We start from the raw sequence: 25,009 nt of genomic DNA on the forward strand, positions 1-25,009 counted from the left end.
GCTCGACACGCTGATCGAGCGGGCAGACAGCGATGACTCGAGTATAAGCCGAGGGGGGCACTTTCAGCCTCAAAAAAGAGGCTGAAAATCTCGGCTTATACTCGAGTATATACGGTATATTATATTATATTATATAATATAATATAATATAAATTATTTTCATTTTTTTTTTCACTAAATTATCATATTTACAAGTTATTTCTCACACATGGTGCAGGCATAATTGCAATTACACCCCAAAATACATTCTGCTATTCGTCCTGAGTATGGAGATACCCCATGTTTCAGACTTTTCCACAGCCTGGCCACATACAGAGGCCCAACATCCATGTAGCACCATCAGGCGTTCTAAAGGCATAAATTAACACATTTCAACACATGAAACACATTTCATTTCCTGAGTACCTATCACAATTTTGAAGGCCCTGGAGCACCAGGACAATGGAATTACCCACAAAGTGACCCCGTTTTGTAAAGAAAACAACCCAATGTATATTCTGTGAGGCATAATGAGTCTTTTGAACATATAATTTCTTTCCACAAGTTTTTGGAAAATGTGGAAAGAAAATAAAAACCTATATTTTTTCTCACAAAGTTGTCAATTTAGAAGATCTTTCTAACACATAACATGTACATAGCCAAAATGACACTCCAAAATACATTCTGCTACTCGTCCTGAGTATGGCGATACCCCATGTGTCAGACTTTTCCACAGCCTGGCCGCATACAGAAGCCCAACATACACGTACCACCTTCAGGCTTCTAACATATAGCATGTACACACCAAGAATTACACCCCAAAATACATTCTGCTGAGCAAAGGGTAAAAAAAAAAAGGCTCACCTGTGGTTTTAGCAGGCAGGGACACCGTTCCAGAGCAGTCAAAGCATTTTCTAGACAGCCAAAGGAAATGTCCAGGAATTGTCCAGGCAGCAGACAGATATGGAAAATTATGAACATGGTTCAGTACAGTCCAAGGTTTAGCAGGCAGTTCAGGCATAGGCATGTCCAGTTCAGGTGGCAGGCAAAGGCAGGGCCAGTTCAGATGGCAGCAGGCGGCACTTTGTACATTGGGCCTTGGTCAGGTAAGACCCGAGGGCAGGGGTAGAGGCTTCTTCCCACCCAAATCTCTACGAAGCCTCCGAGTCTCCAGACCCTAATCCGAGAAAACGAAAAACCTGGAGAAAAATGTTTTCTCCACTCGGAAAACTTTTTCTGGAGCCCCTCACATGTGAGACCCCTGTGCTGTACAGTAGCAGGGCAAATGATCAGTTCAGGAGGCAGGCAAAAATCATGGTCATTTAACAGGCCGATGTCAATTCACGTTGAAGGCAAAAACATGTTTGTCAGAGGCATAGTCATTTAACAGTCCGGGTCATACACAGAAATTGCAGAAAGTGGAAACTGGAAAGAAATCATCTTCACTACACTATTAGTAAAGTGAAGTATGATAGCTTCGATAGCAAGTTCCAATGCAGAGGCCTGGCTGGGAGGGACAGTCTGGACAGTAGTATCGGGTGTCGCGGCGAATTCCTCTACTTGTACACACACGGCATTTTTTGGGGGGTTTGTGACCTGTTTGGGTAGGAGGGAGGATGTCGGGAAAGTGCCTTTCATGGAGTCTGGCTACTGCATCAGAGCGAATTAGTTGAGTGGGTTGGCCATGGGGATAGACAAGGGCTGTGATAACATCTTCTTGGAATCTTAGATAGGTCAGGGAAGTTTGGGTGCTCTTAGAAAAAATAATATATGAATTGAACATGGCCAGTTGCATCAAATAAACGGCAACTTTCTTGTACCAAAACAGTGATCTCCTGGTGGCCAAGTAGGGCTGCATCATCTGGTCATTCATATCCACCCCCCCCATGTATAAGTTATACTTGTGGATACATTTTGGCTTCTGGATGGGGCCTTTTCTTCTTTGCAGTTCCACCAAGGTGTCATTGTGTATTGTGGAAAGGATGTAGATATCTCTTTTTTTATCTCTCCACTTCACCGCTAGTACCTCGTCAGTCCGCATACTGGCCATTTCACCCTGTTTTAATTTCTTGGTGACCAATATCTGTGGGAAGCCTTTGCGGTTGGTCCATGCTGTCCCACAGGCCACAGTCTGCTTTAGGTATAGATGGCGGAAAAGTGGGAGACTTGTGTAGAAATTGTCTACATATAGGTGGTAACCTTTCCCAAGCAATGGTTGGATCAGCTGCCAGACAATTTTGCCACTTGTTCCCATGTAGGTAGGGCATCCAGGGGGGTTTAGCTGTCGGTCTTTTCCCTCATAAATTATGAAGTCATATGTGTAACCCGTGGCCCTGTCACACGCCTTATAAAATTTTACCCCACGCCTGGCTATTTTACTGGGCATGTATTGTTGTATTCCAAGTCGTCCAGTGAAGTGTATTTTTATCAGGGGTAAACATCTGCTTGAAACTGGCGGAAAAAAAAATTGATATGGGGCCGAATTTTGAATAATTTATCGTAACTGGGATGATTTCAAGGGAGGCATTGGGCATTGTTATTGAAATGTAAAAATCTCATGATCATCTCATAACGGTTTCTGGGCATAATTGAAGAATAGACCGGCATGTGGTGGATAGGTTGGGTAGACCAGTAGGAATGGACTTCATTTTTTTTTGTTATCCCCATGTTGAGGGTTAGGCCAAGGAAAATTTTAAATTCTTCCACGGTGAGGGGTTTCCAAAAAAAAGGACGGGCATAGGAAGAACTTGGATTGTTGGCTATATGTTGGCTGGCATATAAATTACATTGCTCCACAATGTCGGTTAGGAGATCATTGGTAAAAAATAAATGAAAATAATAAAGTGGGGTTACATTTTCTGTCTGTATCTGAGGGCCTGGCTGGGATGTAAAAAGGGGAATTACAGGTTCTACTGACGTATCGGGCAGCCATGTTGGATACAGTAGAACATCTGGAAGGCTAGTATGGGCACTGCCTCGTTGATGGGATGCTCCGTTGCTAGTATCTGGCCTATCTTCAAGGAAGGTTGCAGAACTGCTGGTGGATGCCTGCCTATCCCGGAGTGCTGCGCTGCTGGTGGATGCCTGCATATCATCCTGGAGTGGTGCGCTGCTGTTGGATGTCTGCGCCTGCTCATTTCTCCCGTTTCTCCTTGTTGGGATTCTGTCTTCCACAGTTTCCATCTCGGAGCCACTGCTTTCCACTGGCTCATAATCGCTATCCGAGTCTGGTGATGGCGGGCCAGACGCGGCAGGTGATGGCGGGCCAGACGCGGCAGGTGATGGCGGGCCAGACGCGGCAGGTGATGGCGGGCCAGACGCGGCAGGTGATGGCGGGCCAGACGCGGCAGGTGATGGCGGGCCAGACACGGCAGGTGATGGCGGGCGGCTGATGTGTCAGATGGCGGGCTGATGTGCCCGCTGTTCTGTATGACAGGTGTTTTTGGGGACACTAGCTGGGTGATCAGTGGGTAAACAGCAGACAAACAGCTATAAACTCACTGATCTTCCCGGCTGAAGCACAGATTTCTCTTCCTCTCCTCACTGACAGGTTCTGTGTGAGGAGAGGAAGAGATGAGAGCAGTTACAACCGCTCTCTATTTACATTAAATGACGACTGTGATTGGACACAGTCGTCATGTGATCAGGAGGGCCAATCACATGGCCCTCCTGTTGTATTCTGCTCTCCAGTCTCCGGGGGTCTCAGGCAGATCGGGATCGCGCCGCTGCGCGGGCACGTGTCGGCGCGATCACCGGTTATCTGCCACCCATCCCCCTTTGTTTACGTTACGATGGCTGTGTCTAATCACAGCCATCGTAACGTAAACAAAGGGGGATGGGTGGCAGATAACCTGCGGATCAGGAGGGCAAATGACATTGTCCTCCTGCCGATCCGAGATGCGGCGTGTGCGGGGGACACGAGCGCATCGGAATTGCGCAGCTGCGCGGGAGCGCGCCCGCGCGATCCCGCTACTTTGACAGGACGTTCAGGAACGTCCTATCAGGAGTAGAGTGCTCCCACCCGGCCGTTTATATGCAGTGGCCGGGTGGGAAGTGGTTAAGTTACAAGTTTGTTGTAAATGCATCTTTTGATGCATAAGTTGGCCCGCTGGTTTTGATGGCGGCCCTTTAAGATGGCAACTCCTCTGTTGAGGTGTTCCTTTTGTTGTGGGTGAAGTTATGTTTTGCTGTTTCCACCCCTCGTTTTTTGACACTGCTTGGGGGTGTCCCTAAGGTGAAAAATTAAAGGAGCTGTGTCCGTCAATGAACGAAAGAGAAAATGTGATTTTTGTACTAAAATCCTTTTCTCTGCAGTTCATTGACGGACACAGCACCCACCACTCCTATTTATCTTTGTACTACTTTTCGACGAACTGAGCTGCAGGAAGCAGGGTGAGGGGTTATAGCCAGAGGGACCGCCCCCTGGGTGGTGCTGTGCAGTCTTGCTGTTTTTACATTTTCTGCCTAGTCCTCTCCTGAAGGTGGCGGGATAACCCTAAGGTCAAGAATTAAAGGAGCTATGTCCGTCAATGAACATCAGAGAAGGATTTTACGGTGAGTACAAAAATCCCATTTCTTTCTTCTTCTTCCCCCCCCCCATTTTATTTTTGCTTTTGTTTTTAAACTGCCCTTTTTGTGGGACTTTGAAATATTAGGGTTCTAAAAAGACCTTGCATTGAAGACTGAGAAAGGGACTGAAGACAGGATGGATGAGATGCTAGAACTGACCCCCCCCCCCCTTCTCCCAAGAGGATCAGTATCTGCAATAATGTAGTACAGCCGGTCCTGCTTGGCAGAGGCCCCCCCCCCTTTTGACACAGGCCCAGTATGGAAAGGCTGTACAGCCTTATCCATCCTGGTGCACAGGGTAATTAGGGTGTGACCAGGCACACCCAGCACACCCCCTGTGCACGCCTATGATGGCAGCACAGCCACATGAACTGTTTACGTCTGTTCATCTGATTGTCAGCTTTCCGGTGAAAATTATTCAGTCGTGATTATCTCTGCACTGAATAAAGCCGGACAAGCTTCACATTTTTTCTGGTTTCAGAGCTGTCATTCCCTGGATGCCATAGCTGGGAAAGAAGCTAATCAAGCATGATCTGTGCTTGGCCAGCTTTATTGGGGTATAAAGGTGACATTAGAGATCTAGTAGACCCCCAAAGTCTCCTTTTAAACAGAAAGGCTTATAGGGAAGAAACCTGCAGTTCTGCCCAAGACAGACTCAGGCCTGCTTCCCTTTGAGGGGCTCAACCTCTGGTACCTTCCTATACAGTACAGGCTACAGGTCCCTCCTCTCTGTTCTGTTTGACCTCCCTATTGTTTGCTACAAAAATTAAGCTAACCGGAAGTTGGGGGTTTTATAGGTGGATGTTCCTGACGCTTTTTTTTTTTTTTTTTTTAGCTGTAATCTCTTCCTAAATGTAGCTGCTTTTAAACAATTCACAAGCGTTCATTGACCATGAACTTAGGCAGAGACTGGCCGAATTTTTAGTACTGCGCATCTGCCCCTGTCATCTTTTCATTGACTTGTGTTGAAGAGACATGCTGGAAAACTGTTGCCCAGCAGCTACTGATCACTGTATTCTGACAGCGGCGAGCCACACTGTCGGAATACAATGTCTCGGTGGAGGGATTCTTCCATTCACTTCTCTTGTGTAGATGGAGGAATCCTTTCAGCCCACGGCTGAACAAAAAAATAAAAATAAAAAAAAACTCATCTAGCCAGCTTTAGGCCAGGCAATTTTAAATGCTGCCATTGCAAATCTAATCTTCTGTAATAGCTGTCTGTCTTGCCAATCCACTCTCTTCAGTACTTTGAGTTACTGACTTGCAACAAGTATGAAGATCAGCAGTTCTGACTTTAGTCACTGAATTGGGATTCAGAGTGAACACATTGAAATTAGTCCAGGCAACTAGCATTTTCAGAAAGCAAAGGCTGTCCCCTGTATTTCTGTTGATACTGGTTACCTTTTGATAAGCAAGAAATGTCTACTTTATGGAGGGGATTCATAATTGGAGAGTGGACAATGTAAAGTGATAGACAGTATGTTCTGAAAGTTTTGATCAACTAAAGTGGATGTAAACCCGATTTCATGTAATTTGAGCTGGGCACATACAGTTGCGCTCATAAGTTTACATACCCTGGCAGACTTTATGATTTCTTGGCCATTTTTCAGAGAATATGAATGATAACACAAAAACATTTATTTCACTCATGGTTAGTGTTTGGCTGAAGCCATTTATTATCAATCAACTGTGTTTTTTTAAATCGTAATGACAAAATACCCAACTGACCCTGATCAAAAGTTTACATACCCCAGTTCTTAATACCCTGTTTCCCCTAAAATAAGACCTAGCGTGATTGTCGGTGATGGCTGCAATATAAGCCCTACCCCTCAAATAAGCCCTAGTTAAAGTCCTTGTAGGTCTTATTTCCAGGATAGGGCTTATTTTCGGAGAAACAGGGTAGGGCTTATGTTGCAGCCAACACAGACAATCACGCTTGGTCTTATTTTAGGGGAAACAGGGTATCATGTATTGCCCCCTTTAACATCAATGACAGCTTGAAGTCTTTTGTGGCTGAGGCTCTTTATCTGCTCAAATGGTAAAGCTGCCCATTCCTCTTGGCAAAAAGCCTCCAGTTCCTGTAAATTCTTGGGCTGTCTTGCATGAACTGCACAATAATATTATGGTCAGAAGACTGAGCTGGCCAATCCAGAACCTTCACTTTATTCTGCTGTAGCCAATGACAGGTCAACTTGGCCTCGTGTTTGGATCATTGTTATGTTGGAATGTCCAAGTACGTCCCATGCGCAGCTTCCTGGCTGATGAATGCAAATGTTACCCCAGTATTTTTTGATAATATACTGCATTAATCTCGCCATCAATTTTGACCAAATTTCCTGTGCCTTTTTGTAGCTCACACTTTCCCAAAACATCAGCGAGCCACCTCCATGTTTCCCAGTAGGAATGGCTTACCTTTCATCATATGCTTTGTTGACTTTATGGTTGTGGCCAAAAAGCTCAATTTTGGCATCCTCACTCCAAATGATTTTGTGCCAGAAGGTTTGAGGCTTGTCTGTTTGGCTGATTGTAAGTGGGATACTTTGTGACATTTGCGTAGTAATGGCTTTCTTCTGGCGACTCGACCATGCAGCCCATCTTTCTTCAAGTGCCTCCTTATTGTGCATCTTGAAACGCCACACCACATGCATTTTACACATTTCTTTACAGCCTGAACAATTTTCCTGGCAGTTGTGGCTGAAATTTTAGTTGGTCTACCTGACCATGGTTTGGTTTAAACAGAACCCCTAATTTTCCACTTCTTGATTAGTTTGAACGCTGCTGATTGGCATTCTCAATTCCTTGGATATCTCTTTATATCTCTTTCCTGTTTTATACAGTTCAACTACCTTTTCCCGCAGATCATTTAACAATTCTTTTGCTTTTCCCATGACTCAGAATCCAGAAACATCAGTGCAGCCCTGGATGAAAGCTGCAAGGGTCTGTCAGGAGTCCAGAAACTCATTGACCTTTTATGCATACACTCATTAGAAGCAAACAGATCACCGGTGAGGATGGTTACCTTTTTAATAGCCATTCAAACCCCTTTTGATCAGGGTCATTTGAGTAGTTTCTTTTGTGATTAAGATTTAAAGAGTAAAAACAGTTGACTGATAAATGGCTTTGGCTAAACAATAACTATTACTGAAAAATGGTTATCATTCATCTTCTCTGAAAAATGCTAAAGAAATTGCAAATTCTGCCAGGTTATGTAAACTTAAGAAAACACTGCAGATATAGAGTTGTGCTCATATCTCTCTTCAATGCACTGTGACTTGTAGCCGTCTCCTACCCCGTTCTTCTGTTGTCAGCATGAGCATTTGACAAGCTCTCCGATACAGGAGATAAAAGCAGCCTGGGAGGATACTATAAATTAGCAGAGTGCTGAACGATTCAATGAACAGTTCTGAAAGTCTCCATCTATGAGGAGAGGGGGTGTGTGCCTTTCCTCCAATCAAAAAAAAAAAAAGCTAATTTTTGTAGTTTCTTGCTGCTGTCCATATCTGTTTGTCCATGTGTACGAGGTGTAATGCTTTTGTGTACATGTCATTAGTAACCAATTGGGGTAAATTATTAATCACACCAGTGGCATACCTTAGGAGGCTTCCACAGGTACAGCCATATTAACGGTGCTCTACAACCATGGACTACCTTTCAGAGGGCAGTAGGCTGCCCATGTGAAAGAGTCCTAACAAATGTTATACAAAATTACATATGTGTTACTGTGACAGATGTGAAGCTTCTCCTGGAGTAGCATATATTCAGTAATTAAGTGCAATTCAAAATTGTTATCTTTCCTTTTTCCTTTTGAGGTGGTTGTATACAGCACAGGCATTTTGCCAAAAAATAGCATTGAAGGTAACCTGTGCTATGTATGGTTGGTTTATTTTATTAGTAATAATAATCAAAACCTTTTAGGGCCTGTTCACACTATAGCAAAGCTGAATTTTGTTTTTATAAGAAAAATGCAGCTCTCTGTACAGGCACACCGAAAACCAATGGTCGTCTTTTGTGCCTCGTTCACACTTCTCCGCAGCTGTCACCTGCGGAGCAGAGCAATGCGAAAAACCGCTGCAGTTTTTCTCATCCGCAGTTGTACATAGAAATTAATGGAATGTCACAATTTGGCATCCCATAAAGTTTTTAGGGGGAAAAAAAGGGAAACTGTGCCTTGACTTGTAAAAATGCAAGGAAGGCACCACTCCTCATCTGCCAGCAGCTGTGATTATTACCCACAGGGAAAAATGGAACGATTCACTGTGAACGTGGCCATACATCATACATTTTCTCTTTTTAGATTTACCTTCAACTATGTAGTGCAAGAGCCTACCTCATTGCATACAAATTGAAAGGGTTTAGGTTAGACCTCATTATATGGTTTTGGTAAACGAAAAGGAAAATTGTACAAGAGAATTTTCATTTTGATTCCTGTTTGGTGGACACCAAATAAGATTAGAGGAATCTCTTCAGATGAGGGAAAGCCACTGTTAAACTGTTGTCACTGAAACAAATCTCCATATCAACAAGATTTTCCCTTTTTATTCTTGTTCTGGTGATGCATTTTTTGTTGTTTTTTTTGTTTTTTTACTTCACTTTTCATTGTGCTGCTAATGGTTACCAAGACAAAGCGTGAATCTCTCCAACAAGATAAGACCAATAAATGTGGCGGGTCCCATCCCCTCACCTCTCAAAAATGAAAATGTATAAGTTAAAAGCTTTGGCTTTACATACTGTTTTTTGTTTTGTTTTTACATTCACACCTTTCCTTTCAATCCAATGCTGCTCCATTCACCCTCTGCTAGCAAAGAAAAGAAAAACTAGCTGGAAGTTACACAGGGCTAAACACTACCCATGCATCTGATACCTGTGACACTGCTGAGTCAATCAGAGCACTGATTCTGTCACATGAGAGAAAGTGTAGCAAATCACATGCTTTTTGAGACTTTTTTTTATTTAAACAAAAGCATGCAATATTTCTCTGCAACCCGCGCACATTTCCTCATGTTTTCTCACTTTAACTGCTTGAAGACCAGACTGTAGAACCACTTATTGCTGACAGTAACGTTGTCTGTCATGACGGGCAACTGGTGCAACTCTCTGCCCATCATGACAGACAACGTTGCTGTCAGCTGCTTCTAGCTGTGACTTCAATATGAATATATTTATTTCTGAGTACAGAAAACTTTGGCGTTCACGGTTCTTGATGTATGCCATATATTCATGATCTTTTGTGCGAATGTACCGTGGGGACCCTTTGGAGGGTTGTTTCGAACGTAGATCGGGTTTACTGTACTTTTTGGGACAGATGGTGGCGAGTTCATGTTTTATGAAAAGTTTATAATTCAAAACTCTTTTCACAAATAATTTATCTACAGTCTAATGCTGAATGCCTACATTCTCTCCTGCACTGCCTCTGCAGAAGGGAATGAGTTTCCCCGAAACATGTTAGGCCAAAAGGAGGAAAATTTTACATGCATTGAATTTTGCAATGGTTACTTGTAAATATATGCTTTGTACTGTATAAATTATTAACATGTTTGTTATTACACATGTGCTCTTTTAACCACTTTCAGACCGGACCATTTTGCTGGTAAATGACCAGAGGTCTTTTTACAATTTGGCACTGCGCTGCTTTAACTGGTAATTGCGCGGTCATGCAATGTTGTACCCAAACAAAATTTGCGTCCTTTTCTCCCCACAAATAGAGCTTTCTTTTGATGGTATTTGATTGCCTCTGCGATTTTTTATTTTTTGCGATATAAATGTAAAAAGACCGCAAATTTTTAAAAATTATATTTTCTACTTTTTGTTATTAGAAAAATCCAATAAACTCAATTTTAGTCATACATTTAGGCCAAAATGTATTCAGCCACATGTCTTTGGTAAAAAAAAAGTCAATAACTGTATATTTATTGGTTTGCGCAAAAGTTGTCACATCTACAAACTAAGGTACGTTTTCTGGAATTTACGCAGCTTTTAGTTTACGACTGCCTATCTCATTTCTTGAGGTGCTAAAATGGCAGGGCAGTACAAACCCCCCCCAAATGACCCCATTTTGGAAAGTAGACCCCCTAAGGAAATTGATAAGTGGCATGTTGAGCCCATTGAATATTTTATTTTTTTGCCTCAAGCGATTGAATAATGACAAAAAAAAAATTTTTTTTTATTTTTACACAAAGTTGTCACTAAATGATATATTGCTCACACATGCTATGGGCATATGTGAAATGACACCCCAAAATAAATTCTGCTGCTTCTCCTGAGTACGGGGATACCACATGTGTGGGATTTTTTGGGAGCCTAGCCGCGTACGGGGCCCCGCAAGCCAAGAACCGCCTTCAGGTTTTCTAAGGGCGTAAATATTTGACTTCACTCCTCACTACCTATTACAGTTTTGAAGGCCATAAAATGCCAAGATGGCACAAAACCCCCACAAATGACCCCATTTTAGAAAGTAGACACCCCAAGCTATTTGCTGAGAGGCATGTTGAGTCCATGGAATATTTTATATTTTGCCACAAGTTGCGGGAAAATTACAAACTTTTTTTTTTATTTTTTTTTTCACAAAGTTGTCACTAAATTATATATTGCTTACGCATGCCATGGGCATATGTGAAATGACACCCCAAAATTCTGCTGCTTCTCCTGAGTACGGGGATACCACATATGTGGGACTTTTTGGGAGCCTAGCCGCGTACGGAGCCCCGAAAACCAAGCACCGCCTTCAGGCTTTCTAAGGGCGTTACAGTTTTGAAGGCCATAAAATGCCAAGATGGCACAAACCCCCCCCCAAATGACCCCATTTTGGAAAGTAGACACCCCTAAATTTAGGGGTACACTAGTGAGACTAGGTAATAAATGGCGGGTGCCCTGAAACTATAAAAAAAATAACCAACCAGTGTCACCTGTAACAGTTATATGGTGATCACTGGTGAAAGGGTTAACTAGGGGGCAATCAGGTGGCTTTATGCGGTAGTATATGGGGGTCCCTGGCACTATAAAAAGCTGCGGCGAACCTAAATACCTACCTGCCTAACTAGCGTCACCTGTGACACTAATACAGCGATCAGAAAAACGATCGCTTATTAGGCTGGGTTCACACTGGAGCGATGCGGGAACGCCACGAATCCGCGGCGGGTTCCCGCATCGCATGCCTCCCGGCAGCAGTTCACACTGCCCTATGCGAACTGCTGGGAGTGTCAGTGAAATGTTAATGAGACCCCCAGATCAGTTCGCATATCGCAGTGCGATCTGCAAACTCGGATCGCATGGTGTGAACACCCATGCGATCCGATTCTGCTGCGGACCAAAAAAGGGTCCCGTGCGAATTTGCGGCGGGTGCGGCGCGAATTCAGTATGGCTGAACTCGAATCGCACAGAGATCGGATGTGATTTGCACTGCAGTGCGGTGCGAATCACATCTGTTCTCATAAACCGCTGCAATGTGAACCCAGCCTTAGTGACACTGGTGACGGGGGGTGATCACGGGGTTAAACCTTTATTGGGGGGGTGAGGGGGGTACCCTAGAGCTAAAGGGGGCTAACCCTAACTGCCCTAACAGTTATTACAGTCACAAATGACACCAATGCAAAAAAATAAAAAATAAAAAAATAAAATGCTATTGGTGTCACTGTGACTGGGGGGGCAGGGGTGATTGGGGGGGTGATGGGGGGGTGTGAGTGTGCCTGGCATGTTCTACTGTGAAGTGTCGTGTTGGTGCAACTCACCGATCCTCTCTTCTCGGTGCCGGAACGAAAAATACCAACACGGAGGAGAGATTACATCACTTCCTCTCCTGTGTTTACATTACAGGAGAGGAAGTGATGTCACGCCTCACTTCCATTCGTCAGGAGCGATCGAGAGGGGGTGGCCATGAATGAATGGCCGCCCCCTCATCCCGGATCGCTTCTGAACGAAAACCGACCGCCGCTGGCACCGGGGGGGGCCCGATCGGGCCCCCCACCCGCGGGAAGGCAGGGACGTACATGTACGCCCATATGCCTGCCCGTGCCATTCTGTCGACGTACATCGTCGTGCGGCGGTCGGCAAGTGGTTAAAGAAAATTGTTTTTCTAAATAAATTATGTTTTTATGCCTATAAAGTCCCGGGGGGGTACTCTTGACCCTGTTCAGGGCCTTTCTATAACATATATTTGGGATGTGGCAATGTTTTAGGTGAGAACTAATTAGTTCTCCCTGTGGAGAACAATTTATACTATCCTATTTCTTGAGTTATTGGGTCTTGAAACTGTATATTGTGCTAAACCAAACGCTGAAAGTTGAATTCTATTATAATAAACTTCACACCCCCAGAATCCCTCCAGATGTGCAACCCCTATAATTACATAGTTGGTCAGGTTGAAAAAGACCATCTAGTTCAACTAATAGAAAAAATAAATAGAAAAAGAAACAAAAACGTTTTCCATATACAAAATACTATACCCACAGTTGTTCCAGAGAACGACAAAAAACAACAACCTATAAAGCATCATCCAATTCGCTGCAGCAGGGAAAATACAACTCCCCTTCTGATCCCCCCCAAAGGCAATCGGATGTTACCTGGGTCAACAATCTCTCTCCCCAAACACAAAACTTGTGAAAAAGGTAGTGAATCAGTTACAGGAGGAGTATGTACATGGGAATTCTGGGAAACTACCAGCTAGATTAATATTCTCTGGGAAACCCTATTCTTAATAACTGCTTTATTTCCACAAAATGCAAACGTATACTAGAGATGTACAATAAAAGCTCCCAAATTTGAAATAACCTGAGCTATTGAGTGACTCTGTGGTAAAGTGCAATCTATTGTCCTCTGTCATTGTAGCCACTCTGGTTTAGTTGGAAGATCCATTTGCATTTTGTTTTAGTTCTGAATTAATTTGTAACAATATTTACTTCAAAATATTAAACAATATAAACTTGTTTTGCTATGGCATGTCTCTTTTTAGGGCCGGTTCACACAGGGGGCGATGCGAGACGACACGACTTGCCGCGCCGCGACCTCAGCGGCGACTTGCAAATGACTTCTGTATAGAAGTCAATGCAAGTCGCCCCGAGGTCGCCCAAAAGTAGTGCAGGAACCTTTTTTCTAAGTCGGAGCGACTCGAGTCGCTCCTCTTAGAACGGTTCCGTAGTACAGAACGGGGGCGACTTGTCAGGTCGCGGCACGGCAAGTCGTGTCGCCTCGTGTCGCCCCCTGTGTGAACCGGCCCTTACTGAAAATGGAAACCCTTTTTTTTTTTTTTTTTAAGCTAAACATCAGACCTAAACAAAGAAATATGCAGTTAAGTAGATGGTCTACACACTGTCTACTATCCTACATACACTTGGGTCCATATATATATTTGGACACAGGCACAATTTAATTTTTTTTCAGGTACTTTCCAAAGCCTATTCAAGCTTTAGTTATATCATGGATAATGGACTGAGTGCACACTCTCTGGTTTTATTTGAGGGTATGTACATCCAAGTCAGAGGAAGGGTTTAGGAATTACAGCTCTTAAGAATAGCCACCCCCCCCCCCTTTTTTTTTTTTCAAGGGTCCAAAAGTATTTGGACAATTGACACAAAAACTGTTTCATGGCCACGTGTGGGCTACTCCATTATTTCTTCATCAATTTAAGCAGGTAAAAGGTTAGGAGTTGATTCTAAGTGTGGTATTTGCATTTGGAATCTATTTCTGTAAGCCTACATTATGCGTTCAAAGCAGCTGTCAATACAAGTGAAACAGGGCATTTGCAAGGCTTCAGAAACGCACCAATGAGTTAAAAAAAAAAAAAAAAAAAAAAAAAAAGGCCTGGACATCCACGGAAGACAACAGTGGTGGACAATCGCAGGATCCTCTCTATGGTAAAGAAAACCCATTCACAACATCCAGACAAGTGAAGGACACTCTCCAGGAGGTGGGTGTATCATTGTAGACTTTGACAATCAACAGAAGACTTCACAAAAGCAAATGCAGAGGATTCCCCACATGGTGCAAACCACTCATAAGACTAAAGAATAGAAAATCCAGATTAGACTTTGCCAAAAATCATCTAAAAAAACAAAAACAAAAAAAGTTCCGGAAAAGCATTCTTTGGACGGATGAAACTAAGATTAAACTGTACCAGAAGGATGGGAAGAAAAAAAATGTGGTGAAGGCTTGGAACAGCTCATGATCCAAAGCACTCAACGCAGTGTTTAGAGATCTACTGTCAGCCAAATGCAGAAAAGTTAATTGGACAGCATTTCACAGTACAGACGGACTATGAACCAAAACACATTGCAACCCAGGAGCTTTTGAAGGAAAAGTGGAATATTCTGCAAGTCAGTCACTTGATCTCAACCCAATTGAGCATGCATTTCACTTGCTGAAGGCAAAGCAAAAGGCAGAAAGACCCACAAACAAAGAACAACTGAAGACAGCTGCAGTTAGAGCCTGGCAACGCATCAGAAGGAAAACCAGTCTTTGGTAATGCCCATGGGTTCCAGACTTCAGGCAGTCATTGCCAGTAAAGGATTCTCAACATAATATTAAAAATGAACATTTTATTTATGATTAAATTAATTTGTCCAGGTACATTTGAGCCCCTGAAAATGGGGGGGGGACTGTGTATAAAAATGGTCGCATTTTTTAAAATGTATACTTAATATTTATGTTCAACCCCTTGAATTCAAGCTGAAAGGCTACACTTCAAATTCATTTGGATTGTTTAGTTTTAATTTTATTCTGGTGGCATACAGAGTCAAAAGTGTGAAAATTGTGCCTGTGTCCAAATATATATATATATATATATATATATATATATATATATATATATATATATATATATATAGTGTGTGTGTGGACCTAACTGTAAATATGAAATCACCTACCGTGATTGTAATCAGAACCTGCTTTTCAATACGTTCCTGTACCCTGCACTGCTCTGGTCTTACTAGTCTGTCTTCCAGTTTTAGCAGCAGTGTTTTCCATTTACGGCAAGTGCACCACATTAGTGTGTGTTTTTGTTGAGTCATGGTTGTAAACCTCACACATGAAGAAATGAACAAAGCATGCCACACTATAGTGTGTACTAGCCTGAATTCAAAGCTCTGAGTGTATCTCCTCTCCCTGCTATCTGCTTGATTCACTTCTGACAGTTTTTTGCAATACAATAATGTGCATTGGCAGTTGTTATAGAGGAGTTCAGTGTTTAAACATTGCACTTCTTGAAACTCCTACAAGGGTTAACTAGAAATCAATATGTATTTTTATTGTGGAATTGTGCCTTCTTCTGTTTATTGTGATCTTGTGTTGTGTGTGTTAAATGTAGCTGTATCACAATCATTTACTTTGAGATATGAATCTTTCACTCATTGGCATTGTGATTTTTCTAATCTGTTCTTAGGGCACAGTGCGGCAGTAAGATAGCAGAAGTGAAGGAGCAATGTGAAGAGCGGCTTCGGAAAGCAGGTGTGAAAGATGCAAATACAGTGAATGAACACACGGAAAAAACTGTAATTGAGGCTGAAAAACTAAAGGTAGGAAATCTAGTCCGTTTTTGCCCTATGGAAGTTTGCCGATGAGCCAAAAAATAAGGGCCCAAGCTGCAACCAGCAAGCACTATAACAATTAATCTTCAAGCTTATCTGAACCCCAAACCAAAAAAAAATTGCCGTGGGGTTAACCTTAAAATTCACACCTTCCCGGCCCGCTCAACAACCAGCTATTCACACAGAATTTGAAACAGTCGATCATTTTTTGACCAATTTGAATTGTTCCGAAAATTTGGAATTTGTTTGAAAATAAGCGAAATGTGACTAAACTCATTTGAAGTAAATTTTTTACTATTGTCATTAAGAGATTTGAATACATCTGAATAACCAAACATTTGTCCAAATTTAGATTTGGACTGAAACTAATTATACATGTCTACTGTGAAGATTTTCTGAAAGAGGTTCTTGCAGGTGTGCTAGGGTTTAATGCTGCCAGAGTCTGAAAAACAGACATGGTAGGGGCCAACTCTTGTTTTGATGAGGATCCCTCCTAAATGGTTACTTTCCTTTAAAAGATCTGACATCTATACTTGCCTTCTGTAGTGACTGGGTTATTGCATTTGGATTTAAAGCTGTGTGACTAGATTATTGAATTTCAAGCTATGTGCATAAAATAATTTTCCCATACCATCTTAATTAAAATGAATGTATATAAATGTATCTGTAAATGGTTATTGTAGCTGTTTATGAATGTGATCATGGAATTAAAGTTTGACTATTTTGAGATTCGACTACTCTAATCTTGTGTAGAGTTTTTCTATTTAAACATTTTTGAGAGATAATATGCTTTTTTTTTTTATCCAGCCCACCACAAAACAGCGGAGTAATCAGCAAAAAGATGATGAAAAGGAAGAAGCCAAATCCAAAAACAATCTAAAATCTGCATTAATTCCACCTTTCAAGGATGATAAGAAAGGGGTCATTCCGCCTCCAGAAAAAAAAGGTATGCCTTTTTTAGTCCAGTTTTAGTTTTTTTATTTAGTGGGAATGCTTCAGCAGTCCCACTATTTGTTTTTTTATTTAGTGGGAATTCTTCAGCAGTCCCACTATTGTTCGCTTTTTTTTATTTATTAATAATCATCATCTTTTTAATTTTATTATTCCGTCCGTTTTTTTTGGCTCTGAGTAACTTCTGCATACTTTCAGCTATTAAAGCCATTCAACTTTTAAAATGTTCAGCTCTTTCAGCTGATGTGTGTTCTCCTTCAACTTTTTTTTCTACTATTTATACTCATTAAAATATTAAGCTTTTTAACACTTTTTTTTTTTTAACATTGAAGTCAATGAGAGCATGCTTAAAATCCTTAAAATCTTCTGCTGCCAAAAATTTCAGCTCCTTCATGCTTTCACCTACAGACCCCAAACAAACTTTAAAATGTTCACAAAATATTCAACTGTCTGGCTATATCTTTTCAGTTTGATATCTTTTACAGTTTTTCTGAAAAAGCTATTTAAGTTTAGTGATCATTTCAGAAAATGTCATTAAATTTAAGGCAGCCAGGCTTTTGTTGTCTGTTTTGTTTCCATGGTTACCAACACTTCTTATACACAGTGATGAGCAGTGGGGGAGAGCACAGACACACCATGTACTGATTTATAATAGAGGAATATGATGGGCAGTTTTGATGGGGGCAATATGATGGTGCAGTTTTGATGCTATTCAGCATTCCCACGCATTCTCCGGGAAATGCATTTTTTAGTTAATTTATTTCATTCTTTTGCACATTTTCATTCCTATGAAGTACATGGTTTTCCCCATTGTCTGTGGGTTTTCTTTCAGAGTTGTGATTTTCTTAACAAAAAACACTGGTAGGTTCATAGGCTTTTGACACTGCATTGTATATACCTGTAATAGGGACATTTAAACAAGAATCTTCAGTGTGTGGCCCTCTCGACACCACACATGTCATCATGTTTTTATCTGCATGCATACAACACTTTCTGTTCATTCCTAAGTGGCTCTGCACTCCATACGCAATACATACATATTGCCATCTTTATGAATGAATGGGGACTGCAGTGTGCATGTGTGACAAATGAAGAGCCTGACTGTGACTGTATTTAAGGAAATATGACACGTTTTTGGTGCAAATCAAAGAAGATAGTATTATATTCCCACTAAAAGAAAAAGTCTGAGAGTACATGGAATGCACTGCTTCATCAAGTCCAAAAGAGTAATTGAATGCTCTTAGTTCATTCAGCCAAACACTAACCATGAGTGAAAAAAGTTTGTGTTATCATTCATATTCTCTGAAAAATAGCCAAGAAATCATAAATTCTGCCAGGGTATGTAAACTTATGAGCACAACTGTACTTCTATCTCTCATTGAAAGGGCCACTTAGATCTCTTAAGAGTTCCCAGTATTACAACATCAATAAAATTGTGATCCAAGTTCAACCAGTCAAACAATTGTCAGACAACAAGCTCAATTTCAATTTGAGAGCAGACACCAGAGATGAGCAAAGCTCTAACCAAAGTCCCCACACCACTATAGTTATTATTTATTATTATTCAGGATTTATATAGTGCCAAGTTGTCAACAGTTTGCGCAGCGCTTTACAACATGACTGCAGACAGTACACTTACAATACAAATCAATACAGGAGGGATCAGAGGGCCCTGCTCGTTGGAGCTTACAATCTAGAAATACAGCATTCCTAACAGTTCTTGTATCTGTGATGATGTCTTTGTTTTCTTTCAGAGGAAACTAATGATTTGGTACTGAATGTAGACGAAAAGAAGCCCATTGCAGCTCCTAAGCCGGTTGACCAGAAAAATGTTGTACAGGAGCCAGGAAATCAAATTGACCCTGTACAGGTGCCAGGAAATCAAATCAACCCTGACAATGTTAATGCAGCAGAGGAGGAAAATGAGCCTAAAGTAGAAGATGCTGAGGACCAAGAGGCCAATAAAGAGAATGAAGTGGAGAGAGAACATCTAATAAACCTAGATGCTCAACAGGAAGATGGAAAGGGTAGGTACACAAGCCCTATTTAATTCATTTTGGGAAGATCCTGGACACTTCAGGTCGATTTCCTTTTGGGTGGCTTGATAAATCGTGTGTCTTCTTTTTGCTGCAGCCTCTTCATGTTACATTATAACACCTTACAGTAGGAGCATTCAGAATTGGCAAGCAAAAATACTGTAGACCAGTGGTTCTCAACCTCAGTGCTCAAGTACCCCCAACAGGCCATGTTATCAGGTTTACTTTGCACAGCTGCTTTAAATCAATATCATTGAAATGGTATTGATTAGAGCTATTTTATCCAAAACATGGCCCGTTGGGGGTACTTGAGGACTGAGGTTGAGAACCAATCAATGTGTCCCAGTTTTTTGCTAGTGTCGTAGGAGGATGATCTTTTCTTCAGCTTTTTTTATGTAAAAGACTAACCTAATTTTTACAAACTTTTTTTAAACCACTTCTAATTTATTAGTTTTTTTTTTTATTATTATTCAAAAACATTTTTTCAAGCAAGACTCTTGCTCTATACCGCTAATAGAGCTATTGTCTCTGATTGTGGCTATCCAACGTGTTTGTCCTCAGCCTGGCTTTTGGAATAGAGGTTGACTGATATATTGGCTGATATTTGCCACCTTTTAATTAATCGGCATCAGCCGATTGTGCTGATAAAAAGGCTGATACATCTTCAGCATGACTTGCAAATGACTTCTGTAATAGAAGTCAATTCAAGTTGCCTGAGTCTTCATAGAAGCGACTTGTTTCCTCTCTGGGCAGTCTGCCAAGAAAAGAGCAAAGAGATACAATGTTTACACTTGAATGAATGAACTCAACTCTGTATGCAGAGTTCTCAGTCAGTTTAACCATTTAAAGACTAAATCTTTTCTGACACTTGTTGCTTACAAGTAAAAATCCTGTATTTTCTGCCAGAAAATCACTTAGACCCCCCCAAAAATGATATATATATTTTTTTAGCAGAGATCCTAGGGAATAAAATAGCGGTTGTTGCAATATTTTATGTCACACGGCATTTGTGCAGAGGTCTGCAATTTTTTTGAAAAAAAATACACTAATGATTTAAAAAAATTAAATAAAACCGTAAAGTTAGCCCATTTTTTTTCATCCAAAAGTTTGGACTACCTGTTTTTATTTAATATGTATATATATATATTTTTTTATCTAAATCATACATACAATTAAACTGATTGGAGGTTTGTTTAGTTTAATAAATGTTTAAATGTAAGAAATTTTCTGCATCACTTATGAAGGCTGCTTTTACACTGGAGCAGGCAGGCGTTGATGGTAAAACGCTGCTAGTTTTAGTGGCACTTTACCGTAATTTTAGCGGTGCTATTCGGCTGCTAGCATATAACCCAGCTAGCGGCCGAGGAAGAGGTTAAATGCGCCCATGAAGCGCCGCTGCCAAATTGCATTGCATGCACTTCGGCAGTGGTGCCCATTCATTTCCATGGGCAGGAGTGGTGGAGGAGCGGTATACACCACTCCAAAGGTGCTGCTTGCAGGACTTTTTTTTTATATCTTGCCAGCACATCTCCTCAGTGTGAAAGCACTCTGTCTTTCACACTGACTGCAGGGGAGCCGTTTTGCAGGCACTTTACAGGCGCTATTTTTAGCCCAAAACGCCTGAAAAACGGCCAGTGGGAAAGGGGTCTGACATTCCCCCCCTTTCATCTCATAAAATCTAACATTCTTTTAAAACTCTAATCCTAAATTCCTTAACTCACAGCGGTCACATGACATTCCTCTGCTGGCTGGCTGATGTCCGAGGGTTATCTCGGCCCCTCCCTCTGCATTCTTTACATGGAAGATCGAGCACAGGGATAACAAGTTATTGCTGTGAGATGGTATTTACAATTATAATAAAAAAAAAAACACGTGGTGCTGTAGCTCTTGATAAAACTGAGGGGATGGCAGTGTTTTTATCATCCTCACTTTACAACCACTTTAAGGCCTTATAGAGGCTATTGATACCAGGGGTCACAAGCTTGCCCCGTTTAGTTACTGTCATTGCTTGAGGCTGGCACACTAATGGAAAAGACAGTATATGAGGAAGATTAACCCTCCCATCCTTTCTGAGGAAACTGGTCAGGATGAGATGCCATAAGCCAAAATTTCATCCAAACTTAACCCCTTCCCGACCAGCCGCCGCAGTTGTATGGCAGGTTGGCTCCCCTGGGTGAACCGATGTAGCTGTATGTCGGTTCACCTTTTGGCAACTAGGGGGAGCGTGCATGCTGCTGGAGCATGTGCCTGACGGTTGCGATGACCAATGGGCACCCACGATCGATCCACACAGACAGAATGGAGATCCCTCAATGTAAACGGACAGATCTCTGTGCGGTCAGGGGTGAGGAGAGCGATCGCTGTTCATACTTGGTTTGAACAACAGATCGAAGTATGAACCAACGATCACTCTCCTCACCCAGTCAGTCCCCTCCCCCTCAGAACCGCTCCCTAGGGAACACAGTTAACCCCTTGATCACCCCCTAGTGTTAACCCCTTCCCTGCCAGTGACATTTACACAGTAATCGGTGCATATTTATAGCACTGATCGCTGTATAAATACCAATGGTCCCAAAAATGTGTCTAAAGTGTCAGATCTGTGCGCCATAATGTCGCAGTCCCGATTTTTTAAAAATCGCTGATCACTGCCATTACTAGTAATGAAAAAATAATACTAATATTAATAACTTAATATTAAAAATACCATAAATATTTCCCCTATTTTGTAGATGCTATAACTTTTGCGCAAACCAATCAATATACGCTTATTGCAATTTGTTTTTCTTTTATTACCAAAAATATGTAGAAGAATACTTATTTGCCTAAACTGAGGAAAAAATTTGATAAAAAAAAAAAAATTGGGGATATTTATTATAGCAAAAAGTACAAAATTGTGGTGTTTTTTTTTTTTCTTTGTGTTAGTGCAAAAAATAAAAACCGCAGAGATGATCAAATACCACCAAAAGAAATTTCAATTTTGTTTGGGTACAACGTCGCACGACCGCACAATTGTCAGTTAAATGGCCTGGTCATTGAGCAGCCAAAACTTCTGTGGCTGAAGTGGTTAAGGATACCATAATTTACCCTTTATTGATGCTGTATGCTCCTGCTTTGCATTACAGCAGTTCATGTCTGCTCACCCCAAGGTCTGGGGTTCCTGAAATTGCCAAAACCCTTCTATTCCAGTCTTCTTCTGGAACCTGACCTATAGAGGGACTAGCCTCACCCGGAGAAGATTTTTACTCCAAATCGCTTTGAATAGCATTATCCTAATGAAAGTTTCCTACGGTTGTAGACAGTTGTCTTGATACTCGGCCCCTGTAGAGGATAATCCTGTGTTTTTAAAGAGTAGTTTTCTCCCCCAGGCAATAAGTCTCACCCTTCTACATGTAGGTCTTCTACTCTTGAGTTTAGGAAAGGTCCTTTATAGTCCCTCTCAGACCTCTACTTCCGAATGCAACTCCAAACCAACTAAGACTGGTTCCAAGTAGGGCTGCAACTAACGATTATTTTAATAATCGATTATTTGGCCGATTTATTGATTCGATTAATCGGTTAATGACCGTAAAAAAAAAAGTGGGTCAAATTTACGTTCATTTTCAACCACAGTGATGGGAAAATTTGGAAAGAATAGAAAACTGCTTGGTCAAAGGAATTTTCAGACAGTGTATGTGGTTTTCATTCAGAAATGACATTAATTTTAAAAACAGAATGTTAAAAACAAGTGAAAATTTCAAACAAAATTCTTTCATTCAGTGACTGTACAAAGATTTTTCGTCTGAAAATTGATCCGTGTGGCCAGCATAAGGCTCGGTACACACTATGCAGTTTTCTTTTGACCCATTTCTGCAGTGCTTTTTGCTGTGCGTTTTTGATTTCTGCGCACATAATTTTACTGCAATTTGCATTTTTGCAAATTGAATGAATAAATTATAAGTAAATGAAATGTAGTGCGTTTCTGCAAAAAGCACCAATAAACATATAGATGTGAACCAGGTCTAAGACATTTAGTAACATAATGGGGTTAAAAAAAAAAAAAAAAACTAAAATGAGCCCTTTATAGTAAAAAAAAAGAAGATAATCACTACTTAAGGGGTTAATTTTTTGTACTGTGGAACTGTGAAAGTAATATTTACAATAGCGATTATTTGCTCTTTTTGTACTATAAAGGGCTCATTTTAGTTTTTTTTTTTTCTAACGCCATTATGTTACTGGCCGATTAATCTATTATGAAAATAGTAATCGATTAATTTCATAATCGATTAGTTGTCGATTAATCGATTAGTTGTTTCAGCCCTAGTTCCAAGCCCTCTTCCCAGTGATGAGGCAAACCCACTTGCCAGAGAGGAGGAAGGGGGACGGTACTGCATCTGTTGGCTTCTTGGTTCCAGACGCATGTCCAGAATGTTATTTCCAGGGACAACAAACTGCAGTTTTGAATTCTGCTTACTTCATGCTTTCAAACATGCCTCTACTAAAACAGGCAGCTGTTCTTACTGCCATTCACAACTGTCTGTCTCAGACGATTATTACCTTGATACCAAAAGATAAACAATTTCAAGGCTTCTCAACTTGTTCCTACAGGTTTTACTGGTATGGAAGCTGCCAAATTGGTTATTTCCTCTGTCTTTGAGACTGGCATCAGTAGACATTCAGTGTCTACAAAAACATTCCCATCTTTCCTCCCCATCAATACTATCTGCATTTCTTTGCAGTGGTCGATCAGCATTACCAGTTTGTCCCGCTTCCCTTTGGCTTATCCATGGCCCCCAGGGTTCCCACCAAAGTACTTGCCCTAGTCTTGTTATCATCCCTGCTCAGCTTATGTAGGTGGAGCTAAGGGTTTATAAGGACTTTGGAGGAATTTGGGAGCTGGAGCCACTGCAGGACCAAAGCAAGTAAACATGGTGCCAATAGTATTCTCCAAATTGCAAGGTGCATGTAGCACCACCACACCAGCACCAGCCATATGCATACATCTACTGTACATGTATCGGCAAAATATATAATTACAGTTTCTACCCAAAGCAGCTGAATTCCTCATTCCCAAACGACATCATCTTACCCCCTGAATTTACAGCTACCCTAATCCATAGTGAAACTTCCCACAAACCCCCAAGCCACAACTTTCCTAATTGCAACCACTTCTCACCCCCCCCCCCCCCCCCCCCAAGTCTCAATACTCAGGCATATCTCTTCATTGAAATCTGTGTCCCCCATCAAATTTTATTTACCTACTTGGCATCCTTTCTGCTTCTGCATGGTATACATGTTAGTAGTAGTTCAGCGAATGGAGCAGAGGCCACAGAAGACCCACCCAAAACAGTTCAATATCTTGTTTAGAGGATGCTTGGTCAGTGTACTGTCTACAAATTGACATAAGACTAAGACTAGGGTTGATTTACTAAAGGCAAATAGACTGTGCACTTTGAAAGTGCAGTTGTTCCAAAACTTAGTAAATGAGGTAAAGTTTCACTTTGTAAAGAATGGCCAGTCATGTGCAGGGGGGGACAAAACAAAACAAAAAAAACATTTTTGCTCACATATGATTTGATGATGCAAGTCAGCAGACTGCTCATTTATTAAGCTCTGGAGCACCTGCACTTGAACAATGCACCGTCTATTTGCCTTTAGTAAATCAACCCCCAGCAGTCACCCAAGAAAAGTGATAAATGCATTGACACTGTGCAAACTGCTTTATGGTTCCACCATAACTGTATTTTCCTGGAAAACCTAGAAAGGGCACTTTTAACTGCTTGATATATTTTACCACTTTATTTATTTATTTTTATTTTTTTATACACAAATGAATAGATAAAATTAAAATAAATGCATGTATTCTAAGAAAAGCTCCAAATCTGACACACGCATGCATGAACGTAGCATCAGTCATTACATGTGGGCAAAACTTCAAGATTTTGCTTTTTAATTAGTCTGGTGCTTGATTGAAGATATTTCCTT

The 25,009-nt window shown here is 41.2% G+C and overlaps 1 protein-coding gene across 4 annotated transcripts in view; it reads left to right on the plus strand.

Annotated features, from left to right (window-relative positions):
- The window catches only part of GOLM1 (golgi membrane protein 1), a 130,892-nt gene that overhangs the window by 93,544 nt on the left and 12,339 nt on the right, over positions 1 to 25,009 (plus strand). For all 4 annotated transcript variants that reach the window (XM_077474837.1, XM_077474834.1, XM_077474836.1 and 1 more), the window contains 3 exons: positions 15,917 to 16,049; positions 16,869 to 17,007; positions 18,767 to 19,039. In XM_077474837.1, coding sequence (XP_077330963.1) covers positions 15,917 to 16,049; positions 16,869 to 17,007; positions 18,767 to 19,039 — 545 coding nt within the window. The remainder of the gene's footprint in view (positions 1 to 15,916; positions 16,050 to 16,868; positions 17,008 to 18,766; positions 19,040 to 25,009) is intronic.

The sequence above is a fragment of the Lithobates pipiens genome, unplaced genomic scaffold, assembly GCF_037356315.1.
Source record: "Lithobates pipiens isolate NorthernLeopardFrog02 unplaced genomic scaffold, aLitPip1_a1.2 Scaffold_13, whole genome shotgun sequence".
NCBI lineage: Eukaryota > Metazoa > Chordata > Amphibia > Anura > Ranidae > Lithobates > Lithobates pipiens.